The following is a 13,939-nucleotide window of genomic DNA, read 5'->3' as shown; positions in this document are numbered from 1 at the left end:
GTATTTTCCATAATTACGAAGTGTGACAGCTTCTTTATTACAGTATGTCTTCGAACACAGTTCTGGGTTCCTAACACGTCTTTGGTGGATAAAGCATGCTCGACAACAAAGGATGAGTTTTTCCAGTGGGAACACGACTTCTTTTAACAAACAATACAAAACAAAAATAAATCCTATCCTAAATCCTCATGTTTTGAGCACTAACTAAACTTAACAGGATCTCTAACTTTAGTCAGAAGCTAATCTGTTTTGTTGGTTTTAAATATACACAAATCACAGATTTAATGCGCTTTGTTTTAACTTATCACAGACCGCTATTGTCTTTGAAACCTGTCCTTTAGTTCTACATCTAAAACATAGTGCTTGCTACTGTCTTCACTTACAACAGACACTTCTGTCTGTGTAAGTGGGATTTGAAACTCGGACTCAGAACAACATTTCAGCAATGTGATAGACTAACATTTTAACAACATAACTTCCCATGCTGGCTTCTCTACACTGGCTTCCAGTACGATTTAGAGTTGATTTTAAGATTCTACTTTTGACTTTAAAAAAACACTTCATGGCCTGGTACCTCATTATCTAAGAGATTTTCTCCCGACATGTACCTAGATGTGCTTTAAGGTCAGTTGATTCTGGTCTTCCTCCCAAAGATTAAGACAAAAAGGAAATGCGAGAGGGTTTCAGTTACAATGCTCCCAGATTATGGAATGAACTATCATCTGATATTGGAGATGCAGAGTCACTTAATATTTTTCAAATCAAGATTAAAAACTTACTTTTTCAGACAAGCATTTTTATACAAAATGGTAAGTGTTCTTTCTTCTCTTTTTTATTTCTCTACTAATATGATTTTTTGGGGGGTGTTTTGATTTATTTTACTATAACTTTTTCATGTTCATGTTTTTTCATTGTTTTAATTCATTTAATTGTAACTTCAGTTTTTATTGACTTGTACAGCGCGTTGAGATACTGTTGTATGAAAGGCGCTATATAAATAAATAACTTATTTGCTTAACTGTTTGAACTAAGCGTAAAGGAGTGAAAACCAAATCCAATTATCAAATTAACAACTGAATTTTGTTATGGAACAAGTATCAATTACAACTCAAAGTGTTGAATCAGTAAGAAAATAATCCAGTTTCTCGTGCCTGACTGCACTCGAAACAGTGACTTATTTTTACGGATTCAACACATAGCGTTGTTAATCCCGTACATTCAAAAGACTCAATGCTAAATTTAGAATTACAAAGACACTGAAAACGAGTTGCAATGTTTATCATTGAAGTTTCTTTTATAATTTCTAATATTGCGCTACTCCAGACAGATTTTAAAACTCAAGTAATTGGAAAGTGAATAGATAACAGGGGAGCACTCCTTTTAGACTCATGTGTGGATTATACTTTCCATACTAAGACACCCTAGGATGTGCAGACTCAACAACCAGAAAACCTCACGCTTCGATCTAAATGGTGGTCGATCTAAATATTGCCATTGTTTAATTCATTTACATCTCTAACAGTGAGTCTCCTAAAATAAATAAATAAATGAAAAGAAGTACAGGCATTACAATGATCTTAAGTCATGTATTGTTGGTGTTCAGAATCACTTTGTATATAATGTAATATTCTGTAGCATCACATCTTGGTAAAACTCTTGAAGCACTCGTGGCCTCAAAAGGGCTCTTCAACATGTCATCTCTCTGAGTTCAGCAGAGTGTAACCATTAACCTGCCCCCCTGCAACACCACTACATAAGAAATGCTACCTAAGAGGGGGATTGCAGATGGAGATATACAGTTAAAATAACTGCAATATTTCATATACTATAGTATTGGTTTAATATTTAAAGAGTGGCAGGCTATAGACCCAACCCCAATTAGATCCATTTACTGTTTCCTTGTAAACGTGTACAGAATAAATAAAATTAAGACCAAGAGAACCTGCAATTCATCTTTATTTTATCTTTACAACAAAAGCCTTATACACCAAAGCAGCAAACAAACACAGATAAGACTCAAAGTAAAACAAAAAAATTATTCTAGTAGGAGAAATGACAGTCTGAGTAAAATATGTTCTTCCTCATACTGTATTAAAATACTTATAATAATTGCTTCATGGGTTGCTAATCCCATAGTTGGCATAGCAGTAAAACAACTTTATAACCATACGCCTGGTCAGCAAGTTGAGAATTAAACGTGTCCATATAGGGCATTTAAAAAAATGTACCGTTTTCAAGGTATGTAACAAAATAGTGCTTATCATTTATTCTTCACAAGAAGAAAATTTGTTTAAGTACTGTGGGAGGTCCAGCTCCCTTTTTCAGTATGCCTCATTTAAGCAAATCTAAGTAGCTTTTAAAGTTGCCAGATAGCAGGGTTCTGCCCATATAAAATACAATAATATTATAGTAGTGGTCAAAACACTATACCTCAATATAACAGACAAAATACTATAGTATAGTATACTATATAGTGAAAAACTACTACCCAGTGGATTGAAAAAGGCAACTCAGACAATAACTGGAGGCCGTAACCTTACTAAAGGTCACTGTTTCAACCCAAGGGGAATTATCTTTCCACTATTAGTTGAAAATTGTTTTATTAAACCTACAGTATGATGTCAGACTAGTTTAACTATTGACTGCTGAGTGATATCAGAGGGCGATAGTTTTTTGACACTATAGTGTGGCCAGTTTGGTATTAGCTAATAGGGGTTCGAAGTTTCAGTGTAAGGGTTTAATAATAAACTATAATGTTCTGACCACTATTCTTCCATACTATAGCACTGTTTAGAAGGGTATGTACTTGGAAGCGTGCTGTACCACCTCACTGGCTCAGACCATTGTGCTACAGACACATTTACCCTATTACATTTAATGCATTTTGTTACACTAAACTACTGTGCACCTTTTAATCTTGGATTATATCAGTGTGTGCTATTGGAAATAGTCACACGATACAGTGGTAGCAGAATCAGGAATCAAACCTGAGCCTTTCGCTTCCAGTGCAAATGCTCTACTGGCTGAGCTGTTGTCCTGAGTCTCCAATAATGTGAAAGACAGAATGGGTATTTGTACGCTCACAAACTTAGAATTATAGATCACCTTTTTTTTTGGTTTTGTTTAAAAGAAGTTCAAACTTTTTGACTTTCTCTGTGTATGGGTCAAGTATACTGGCCCTGCAGTTCAATTTAAAATTCTATAATAGTGCATATGCATATTCAGTGCAGTGTGCTTGAGACAATTTTGGATAGGGTTACCACCAATACCCAAACTTGACATTTATATTTTCATTACACACACACACACACACACTTAAAACATGTATTTATCTTGAACTATTAGTATGAAACCCATTCAATTATCAGGGTTACATTAAATGGAATTGAAGAGTACACTCTATTATATAAGACTAGTCCACTGCTACTACAAAGCAGCAAACAGCTTTACTGCTACGAGTTATGGATAGGACAAGAGAGACAGCAACAAGAGAGGCTGTCTGCTGAGCAATAAAAACTGATTTTTCCCCCATTTGTTTTTCTATTCAATTTCCAATACAACTTTAGACAGAAAACATTTCCAGGTCAGGCAAATATGAATTGATGAATTCATACAGGCTGTTGTTGGATAACTGCAAGCTGATGTTGTCGCTCTGTAAGGAGGACGCCCCATCTCTCTGAGCCATTTCGTGCCAAAATCGGCAGAATAGGGGGACGACCTGTAAAAGAGAACGAGTGTTACTGTGAAACACGACACCCCCTGCGACAGCTCTAAATACAAAACAAGTATGTCAGTAACATCCATCCATCCATGGCTGTACATCAGAATCAGAGCTGGCACTACGATGAAAAAGCAAAGGAGAAACCCTGTCATCTGAACAGCTTGGGAGAATTTGTATGAAGAAATATTCAGATGAACGCAAGGTTACAAGAAAAAAAAAAAAAAAAAACAGCAATACTGTACATATTATACTGCAAAGGTTTATTTAAACATTAGTACTCATTCTTCTCATAGCCTCAAACACTGTGTACCTTAATGTACACTGAAGCAATTTATGACTAAACGGTTCTAAGTGTACCATCCCTGCTGAGTTTTTCCCCTGCTAAGCAAAGCTGCCCGATGTTGTGTCTTTTTAAAAAATCTGCACAGCAACCCATCACTAGCTTTACGACGTGTTCTCTGGATGCAGTGGACTATGGAATTGCAATGCTTTCTCCAAGTGCTGGTCCTGCAATCAGACAGCTCTTTCCCTTTCTTGCATGAACCACATGTACAAGCTTTATCTCTTGCATCGTCTTGAGAGAGGCGCACAGTTCTTCGCAGTGCTGCGGTGGTGCTTGATTCCACGGTACTCGAATTTCTCAAGTTTTTGCCTTGGTAATTGTTGACTTTCCCCACGCCATACTCTTTAGAATGTTGAACAGCGCATTCAGCCTTTTCCAACTGTTCAGTAATCTTTCAACTAGGGTAGGTACTGTCCTTTTTCATTTGTCAGCCATTTTGAATTTGTCAGGGACACGCTTGCAGTGCGGTTAGTAGGCGATTCGGATCAAAGGGGTCCTAACTAACAGGCTTCAACTGTATTTTAAAAATGACTGATTTACAGAATGTGGACAAACTTATTGTGTTCTGAAGATACAAATGTAAGTGTGACATACAGGCAGATGTAAAGACATCAAAGCAGGTTTGGAGATAGTTTAAAACCCCACACTAGTCCCAGACTCTCTACCAACATACCCAGTATTGTGGCCTTTTGAAGCTCAATCCATAGTGGGCTCTTTTATAAAACACACCAAAAAACGTGGATGACAACATACACGTTCATTATACTGTACCTTCACTATGATTAATTTCTTGTCCCTTGGTTTCTCGTCAGGAAACTTCTCCCCGAAGCAAAGAAAAATTGCATAATCTGGAGAGCCGCTCTTGTTTTCTTTAAAATCAAATAAATCTAAAAGAAAAAACAGAACTTATGGAACACACACACTCACACATGCTAGACAGTACAGTACAACACATACACCATGCAATTCAAACATTCATGTTTATGGTTTAGTCGCGATAGAGATACAAATCCAGTAGAATGTATTTCTACTGGTGAAGATCCCAACTGGAGACTTAAGCAATACCAGCTTCCATAGGAAACTATACTATTAATTTCAAATCCTATCCTTGGAGATGCCAATTGGATAACATGGGATTCAGACCCCTTTTCACTACATCAGGGGCTGCGTGAGCAGTTGCAAAGAGGTGAAATAATGTACTGGTTAGTTTCTTAGGAAACCCCAGGGTTTGTCAGTTATATGTTCAAATAGAAGCGCGGTATACTGGGCAGTAAGCAGTGGTGTTCCGAAAAATATAGCGTTACGCGTCCCCATTTGTGGCTACAACTTTGAATACATGTACCTGGAATTTATTTAAAGCCTTACAACCTTTTACACTTCTAACTTTAGTCAGTTTCAAATTTTAAAATGTGTTTTAAAGCTCTTTTAAAAAGGGCCGCTCTAGTGCGCTGAGGTTTGAGATCTGTATTGTAAAAATCACCGCAGGAGGAGCGAAAAAAAAAAGTGCTCTGGCTTTTCTGTTCCGTACCACGTGGACCGTTATTTCTGTGTTACCTATTTGACAATGTAGGCAATAATCCTTACGCTATCAGTACACTACAGCGGACATTTTGAAAAGAGCTTTAAAATAGACTTTCAAAGTGTAAAAAGTTGTCAGGATGTTAACAATGAAAAGAAAAATTACAGGTATGTTATTTAAAAACAGCTGTAGCAACATGTGGGGACGTGTAACGTTATATTTTTTGGAACCCTGCTACTTAGTCTTTAAAAATCATTCCTGGAACCTTCCATCACCTTGTGAAGTCGTGTCAAGGCTGTGATCTGGGCAAACAGTTGCCTAATCGATATTAGCTAGAGGTCCTAAAAAGTAAAATGTGCATCTCTCTCGATTTACTGTATCACAAAATGTATCATATTTTTACTTCCAAATTTAACCCAAGTGTTTATTGGTTTCATAAAAGCGCTTCAATCAAGGAAATAAAACAATTAATCAAATCACTACATTCATCAAAAAAATTACAATGTCAATAGCCTTACCTTTTAAGTATTTTTGGAAGCTTAGAAGCTCCACCTCTCTGTTGCTGGGTAACTTGCTTGGCTCCTCGATCACAGGTGTGTTATGGGCCGTGTACACGTGGCACTTATCCAGCCGCGTCCCGTAGATGCCCTTCGGTTTGACCTCCAGGAGCAGGCCTCTCTGGATGCTGTTGAGGAGCTTCTGGGTGTACTTAATCTGCCTGTGGTCCACGAGCAGCTCTGTCCCAGGGAAGCACACAAGCCCCTCTGGGCCCAGGCTGGGGTCCTCCTTGTTGTAGTGGAGCTGTACTTTGGGGCCTCGTAGTTGTGTGAACAGCACTGTCTGCTTCCGATAGTAGATGGTAATCTCCAAATCGTTCAAATCAGGCAGGAGGAGTTCATTTTCTATATTCAAAGAAAACAAGTCTGTCAGTAACAGAACACCCCTTCTGTTCAGTTCTGGACTATTGTTGTTTTGCCCGGTTTTCAATTCTACTTAAATGATGACATTAAGTAACAACCTGCTGGTGGCTAAGCAGTGTGACAAGTGTCTCCATCAAAGATTTTGCTTCCTTTGCATATCATCCTCCACCACACCAGTTTTTGTGATGCTCCGACATGGTTGTGCGAATTGTGAATCTGCGTTTGTAATATTTTCTCTTATTACAGTAGAACCTCATTTATCAGCACCCCTTTCATCCGCGACTTTAATTATCTGCGGCTCCCGGATTAGTTTTATCTCTGAAACGTTATTGCCAATGTAGACTTAATGCCCATGGTGCACACACACAAAGATGCGTGCATCAGTCTAACATGTGGAGTCAACACCAAGCCAGCAGTGCTACAAAATGTTAGGATTCAAGTCTTGGTATGAACAGCAGAAGAATTCTGTACAATTAATTCTCCTGAGGCAGTTACTTAGTGAAGCCCAGCAAACATATTTTGCCTCACTGAAACAGACTGTCATGGACTTTGTCAAGGTTCAAAAGAATGACTTGCAGCAGTGAATTGTTTAAAAAAAACCAGTCACAAAAAAACTTCTGTTAGTATGTATTTTGTTGAAATGTAAGACAAGTTTAAAATTACACAACAGGCTTGTTTTAAAAAAAAAAGTTTTATTTGTTTGAAATCCCAGAAAAATAGCAATACCTAGCTACCATTATTTAATATAAATGTGTGGAATAAATTAGCGACACCTTATGATATTTCTAACTGCTAGACACATGACAGTATACACTAATATTGTGAGTTCTGATGGGCTGAACAGTTTATTCCCATCATAAAATGTCTTAAGATCCTTGTAGCATGCATTATATATATATATAATTAGTACTTATTTTTTGGTAACAGAAAAAGCTAGGGAAACAGGGTTGGAGGTATATTACATTTTGCTTGGAGTATTACTGTCAAAGTGCGTGGATAAACTGAGTTCCACTGTATAAATATACTTTACATAAAGTAGGAAACTTATGAGATTAAAAAGTCCTGAATGAACAAGCCCCTGGTTCAAACCCTAAACGTGGCACTCGGATGAGGAGAACTGCATTTGCATTTCATTCCCATAGCCGATATGAATAATTGTCTGGAGCGACCCCTAGTGGTCAGGTGCTTGATAGGCCAGACAGAGGCTCACCAGGCTGGCTTTGCCTCCAGGGTTAAGTAGTTTGGCAGATGAATAGTGACAGCAGGACTGGAAAGTAGTTAGCTTACCGGCATAGTAGCGGTGCTCTGGGATAATATTTGGAATTGCATTCTGAGAGACTTCATCTTGTGTGTAGGGTACAGACTCAATGGGATATTCCTCAGCAGGAATACCATAGGTGGGTAGTTGATTCCACTGCGAGTCATCTACGGAACACAGAAACATACAGAAGAAACCACATGCTGTTAGTTTACCCGGTTTGATTTACCACCGCCCATCAGTGCCATTCAGTAGGCTGTTTCATTCAAAGAACATTTTTCCTCCACTTTTTTTTTTACAGGGACTCTACAGGGTCTTAATCAGTGGCATTACTACCAACATGCTCCTGCAGAGTGCTGGTGCTCCGATTGAAATAAGAGGAATACTGTTGGAATAGAAATGCAGTATTGTTGCAGGAGGGAGTGTGATCTGGATACACTGCGATCCTTAGAACATACATTCTCTTTTGGAGAACCCTGTACAATATCTCAAGTTAGAGAACCGTATGGGTAATGTGTCTGTGTTAAAAAGGCTTAGAAATAATCCCTTCTAGGAGCAGATTATTATGAATTGTAAAATACTAGTTAACAAAAAAACACTTCACTGTTAATATTCATTCGTCAAAAACTATTAAAAAAAACAAAACAAAAAAAAACAAAAAAACACTATACCTGGGTACTGAGTTCCAATATTCAGTGTGTGCAGCTGCTCGTTCAGCAATTCTTGCTGTTTGTAAAAGAAAAAAAAAAAAAAAAAGCATTAAGCCATATTCCCACAGAAAATGCAGGATCTGTGCCTGCACCGAAGCTGCGTTTCATTTTTTTAATTCACCTTTTACACACAACACTATTGCCAGTTCAGTGGTCGGCAATTTGGCAGCTTACCCCCCCCCCCATTTACACAGAACTTGCGTTAACACATTTGCTAATGTTCAGAACCGTGATCAAAACAATGCTGCCTTTTGTACCTGTCGTTGTATGCATGATATTTTTCACTATACTTTCTGAATATCGCAAACTAATGAAAATATTGGAAGAGATACAGATAATTCAGCCATCACTTGCCTTTTATTACGCAGAACATAGCACGTCATTAACTTTCCTACCATTAGCATCTCGCACGGCTCCATCAAGTTGTGCATTTCTCTCTTTTGATAACCAGCACGTATTTTAAATGTTTGTAGTCAAATCTCCCGCACAATCGTCTGATTCAGTTGTCCTTGTGATGCACTGAAGAGAACATTAGTATTTCTACTACAAACTACAGTACTACTTTAAGAAAGAGAACACTTTTTTGTAAAAATGCTGACGACAGCACAAGTGCATCCTACAATTGTGGCCATAAAAACAGGTTTAATTAAAGCGGTTTTGTACATCGGTCACAGAGACCTGGGGAATTGAGTGAACGATTTAAATTTATATTACAAAACCAGAAATAAAGTACACATTTATTTAGAATAAAATAACAAAAAACACAGGTAGGTAATGTCACTGACAACTTACAATACCAGAACCATGTTTTTTTAATTTTATTAGCCAATATTCTGAATGTAGTGTACAATTAAAATTGTTTAAAAAAAATTGTTCATTGTACTATTTTAATTGGACTGATACAGTTTTTAAATTGGTGACTAATAACAATACTGAGCGTTAGTGTGATTCGTAATTGTATTGGATGCAGAGCTCCAGAAGAGACGGGGGGAGGATGTGATATACTATACAGGGAATCGTGATGATTGAAGTTCTGCGCTGGAGATGACATAATATAAAAAAAAATAACAACAATAATAAACCATGCATGATAAAAAAAAAAAAGCCAAAAAAACCAGCCCCGGACCAACAAGGACCATTCCTGCAGGTGTCCATTCTTCGCCCAGGAGAGGCTGCTATAGCACAGTGAGAAGAAAATCGGCCCTGCTGATTTTGCCTGCCTAGTGAAAATAAACTATCTACAACCAAATCGTAAAGGAACTTAGAAAGCTAATGACAGTTAAGTGCTGTTTTAAAGCCTCGACACATTTTAATATGCTGTAGTAGAAGTTGTTGGAGTGAATGTAAATACATCTGTATAGCTGCCAGGACCTACTGTTCAGCTTCCCCTGCTGCACTGTATGCCATTCTCTGGCTAGGCTACACAGAGCTGTGAAATACCTGCACATCCTTGGGTTGTAGATACTGTGGTACAAGCTGGTTCTGGTACATGACAGGAGCTGGGGAAGGCTGGGGGTTGACATATTGCTGCACAGTCTCGTCCTCTTTAACGGCACTCATGTAGTTAGCTGGAGAGAAAGTGAAGGCACAACATAAAGTAGTGTTTGCATTCTGAAGGGTTTCCCAAGGTTTTCTCATCCATAAAACATTGTTTGTCCACAACTGAACCACTACCAGCAACGGGGAAAAAAATATAATGATGTGATCCAGGGATTACTACTTGACTTTTCAAAACATATCGAGAGCCACGGCTGTTACTCAAGGTGCAATCAGCAACCACTTTCCTAATCAAGTATTTGGATAATACAACAGAAATCACTAAGATCACTGAAATATTAGCCACAAATCTTTAGAACATTTTTAGATATCACATCTTTATATGGCTGAATTTTTAAACTGATCTTCAACAGCCAGGTCACTTTTTTTGTTGGTGTCCCTTCACCCCCTGTAGCCAACGGATATCCACTTACTTGGCGTTTCTAAAATCTGGTAGACTTTGTATGGATCACCTGACTCTTTTGACTTGTCTTCTGTCTTTATAAAGTTCTTCAGGCTGTTTAAGGCACAGCGGAAGTTAGTTTTCCATTTGGATTTGTCATTTTGATTTTCATGAAATTTCTCACTGGCTATAGCCCAAGCCTGCAAAAAAAAAAAAAAAAAAAGAAAAATAGAACTATAGAACAAAGATAAGGACAACATACCAGTCATTATCATGGTAATTAGCTGTTACCATAAGAAACAAATGAACATTTCTGAACAAGATCAGGACATTCTGTTCTCAGAACTTTAAAGGATCCCATAGATTCAGCATCAACAATGTGAATTGGTAACCCATTCCATACCTTCACCACTGTGTAAAAAAGGGACTCCTCTGTCCTATGCCTGTCTACTACAAAATTGTTCCATAAATAAACATTCTGCACTTCCATTAGCCTCATATGTGTTAAATGTGCAGTTTACATATGTATTATCTTGGGTTATCCGAGTGCACTTCCTGGCTCATTTCTCTCCAGCTCTGTCTTTTCGGTCACAGCATGTTGTTACTGGCTGAAAGAATGCAGTCAAAACGTGGATTTCGTAACCTGCCATAGTACAAGATACCAAAATTGCACATTTCAGATGAATGGATGTTCATGGTGGAGAAATATTGGGGAATTATTTTGTTAACTACAATTACTTTAAGATATGAAATGGTATACCCCAACCCCCCCTCCCCCCAATTCATTTTCTTGCGATTACTGTTACTGTAAGGGAGGGACATCTAAATGGCTGATGTATTGAACTCCTGTGGCTTCAGGCATTGTTGCCCACTGTCTCACATTTGAAACCCTCAGGGTACCAGTTTAACTATAAGCCTCAACTCCAGCAAATATTTTGAATACTGTACAATAAAAACGTAATTACCTTGAATATCATACAGTCATCATCACTGCAGTCTTTCCTGGAGTTGTGTTTCCAAGGGATGCGGAACCGGTCTTTGTCCACCCACTCCAGCCCTGGGTACTGGCCACTGTTAATCTGATCTATCAGCCACTTGCCGAACTGTGGCTTTTGGTAAGCAGTGCTGCAGAGAAAATAAAAATATGTACAGTTAGTATTTAATGGGGCCTTCCAGTCACTAAGAAAGATAGTTAAGCCTTGGGCAAATTTCTCAGGTTTGATGATTTTGTTATTTGAATCATTTTAAAACAGAACAAAAACACCTGCTTACATCTGTGAGAAGGGAGTGCAAACTATAAAGTTCCTGAGATCCATTTCTTACCTCGTATTTGCACTAGCAATATTATCACTTGACCTCCATTTATTCTGCTGAAGATCGATCAGGTTCACGTAAACAAACTGGTAAGTAAACTTTTTTATGAAGCAGGAAGCGCAACAATTCTGTTAAAGATAGACTAAGTGATTTATACGTTTATTAGGACTAATTAGATATATATATATTATATATATATTAGTGATTTTATATATATATAATATATATCGTATATATTTATAGGGACTGGGGCCCTGCGCAGAAAGTGAGCTGGCCTGCTTGTGAAGCTGTGTGTTTAGGGGGGCACCTTATCTAATGAAAGGGGTTTCTATACACTTAAATACACTATAGAAAAAAAAAGTGTGTGCATACAATATAACTTAACCATTTAGTGCGATTAACCATGGTACTTAATGGGTTAAATTGAATACATGTACTTTCCTAATGAGCGGGACCTCACCAAGATGGCCGACGGTGGAGTCTGAAAAGGTCTCGCAATTGCCCCTCGTAGCTACAAAGATCTGGTCAGGCTGGATTATTTCAAAGCACAATTTACATTAGTTGCACCTGTACTTGTTGCGATTGGAACTTGACTAGAGTCACATTGTTTGAGATTAATATAGACTTGTGAGGTGTACGGTAAAAAACAACACAAAAATAGGAAGTAAGCAGCAAACACTGGTATTTGAACCACTTTAAATGTACGTTTTGCTTGAGATACAAGTACTAACTTTGCGCGTTGTAAACATGTTTACTTGTTGGAGATGTAAACAAACTGTCAGCTAGGTAGGGTTTGTGATAACGTGCAGGGAGCCACGCTGCGACTACCTGTTCAAAGTACACGCACACACACGCTGCGTTTTAAAACCAACACATCACTGTGTAACGCAGAAACAAAGTGATTTGTAGATACAGCATTGCATGATGTAATAACAGCGACGCTACTGTCTTGGCTGGGGCAGCCTCTTACTAGAAAAAAGGACCCCAGAAAGGATAGACAGTTTTTACGCAGTACTGTACAGCAGCATTCCATTTTAACATTAAGAACTAAATATTTTTTTACAGCACCTGATTCTGTTGTTGTGACACTTTTTTAACATAACAACCCACTGTATTACTCTTTGTACTTAACTGATAAATTACTGGCAGCAGTCTTTTACAATGTGTACTACTGGCACTGAAATAAAGTATGTTTGATTTCAGTAGATCATACTGGTTCTTGTGGCCCAGATATTATAATATATATATATATATATATATATATATATATATATATATATATATATACACACACACACACACACACACACACACACAAACTAATGATGCACTGATTCATACACCATCATACTTAATAATACACATACAGTATTTGCCATTACAATAAACATAACTTCTTCATAAAGGCTAAATTACAGTTGCGTGCATATCTACATAAGCACAGGTTTTTTTTTTTTTTTTTTTTTTTTGTCACGTGTTGCAGTAACATCTATTTCCACAATGTTCTTATTTTATATGAATAATTGCAGTCAAAAATCTACGAAATGAACATCAATTACATTGTTTTTGCTGTTACGAATACTTGCATTGAATGTGTGTCGTTTTCTAACGTAATCGTGCAATTTGTGAACAACAAGTTTTCAAGCCTGATCATAACCTTGTAATTGTTTGCATTTAACGATATAAAGCACAACGTTTTCGTTGTCATAAAGCTTTACATATACGGTGTACACTGAATTACCATTTGTGCAAATCTGTACTATTATTAGCAAAACAACAACTTTTACCTTTGCATTTCCGTCTGTGTTTTGCAACGATATAGCAAAATCTTCCAAGCCCATTCACAAGAAGGGCAATACTTTTCACAGAATGTTAGCTACAAATCGGGGTTTAAATAGCAGTGGCATCAGACCTCCCCCTGTTCGGTCACCGTTAGGCGGTGTTACTCCGAAGATTCGTTCTCAGTTCGGTAATTCCCGTCCCGGTTGCATTGCGTCATCATATCCATTCATTTTGTTTTAGTTTGTTTTTTCTATGTCCCACTTCCTTTCCGAGAAATCACGTGGAACATGAAAAATGAAACTTAAGGCTTGCGCTCTGCATACTGGATCTGTTTGACGCGGTCCTGGATGATTGATACTGCCTCCCACATACACAGACTGACTGCTGGCGTCGCTTTTTTGATATGATTGGTAAAACCGGTTCACTAATTTTG

At 37.7% G+C, this 13,939-nt stretch overlaps 1 protein-coding gene across 1 annotated transcript; it reads right to left on the bottom strand.

Annotated features, from left to right (window-relative positions):
• Nucleotides 1-1,939: 1,939 nt before the first annotated feature.
• On the bottom strand, nucleotides 1,940-13,732 carry irf7 (interferon regulatory factor 7). Its single transcript, XM_041218823.1, has 9 exons — nucleotides 13,512-13,732; nucleotides 11,376-11,535; nucleotides 10,442-10,610; nucleotides 9,912-10,039; nucleotides 8,433-8,487; nucleotides 7,791-7,928; nucleotides 6,102-6,485; nucleotides 4,836-4,951; nucleotides 1,940-3,718 (listed from the first exon to the last, which is right to left on the bottom strand). Exons 1-9 carry the CDS (start codon nucleotides 13,517-13,519, stop codon nucleotides 3,563-3,565), a joined length of 1,314 nt encoding a protein of 437 aa, XP_041074757.1. The 5' UTR covers nucleotides 13,520-13,732; the 3' UTR covers nucleotides 1,940-3,562.
• Nucleotides 13,733-13,939: the final 207 nt, after the last annotated feature.

This window comes from Polyodon spathula, chromosome 19 (assembly GCF_017654505.1).
Source record: "Polyodon spathula isolate WHYD16114869_AA chromosome 19, ASM1765450v1, whole genome shotgun sequence".
NCBI classification, from domain to species: domain Eukaryota; kingdom Metazoa; phylum Chordata; class Actinopteri; order Acipenseriformes; family Polyodontidae; genus Polyodon; species Polyodon spathula.
Note: the sequence above shows the minus strand (reverse complement) of the source record. Positions and strands in the feature narration are given on the sequence as shown.

Bases quoted from the DNA above. Each gene is read 5' to 3' on its own strand.
- irf7 (XM_041218823.1), bottom strand. The intron at 8,488-9,911 runs GTATTTCACAGC...TTTTACAAACAG, and splicing joins TACAACCCAAGGATGTGCAG to CAAGAATTGCTGAACGAGCA. The intron at 6,486-7,790 runs GTAAGCTAACTA...CTTTGAATATAG, and splicing joins AGAGCACCGCTACTATGCCG to AAAATGAACTCCTCCTGCCT.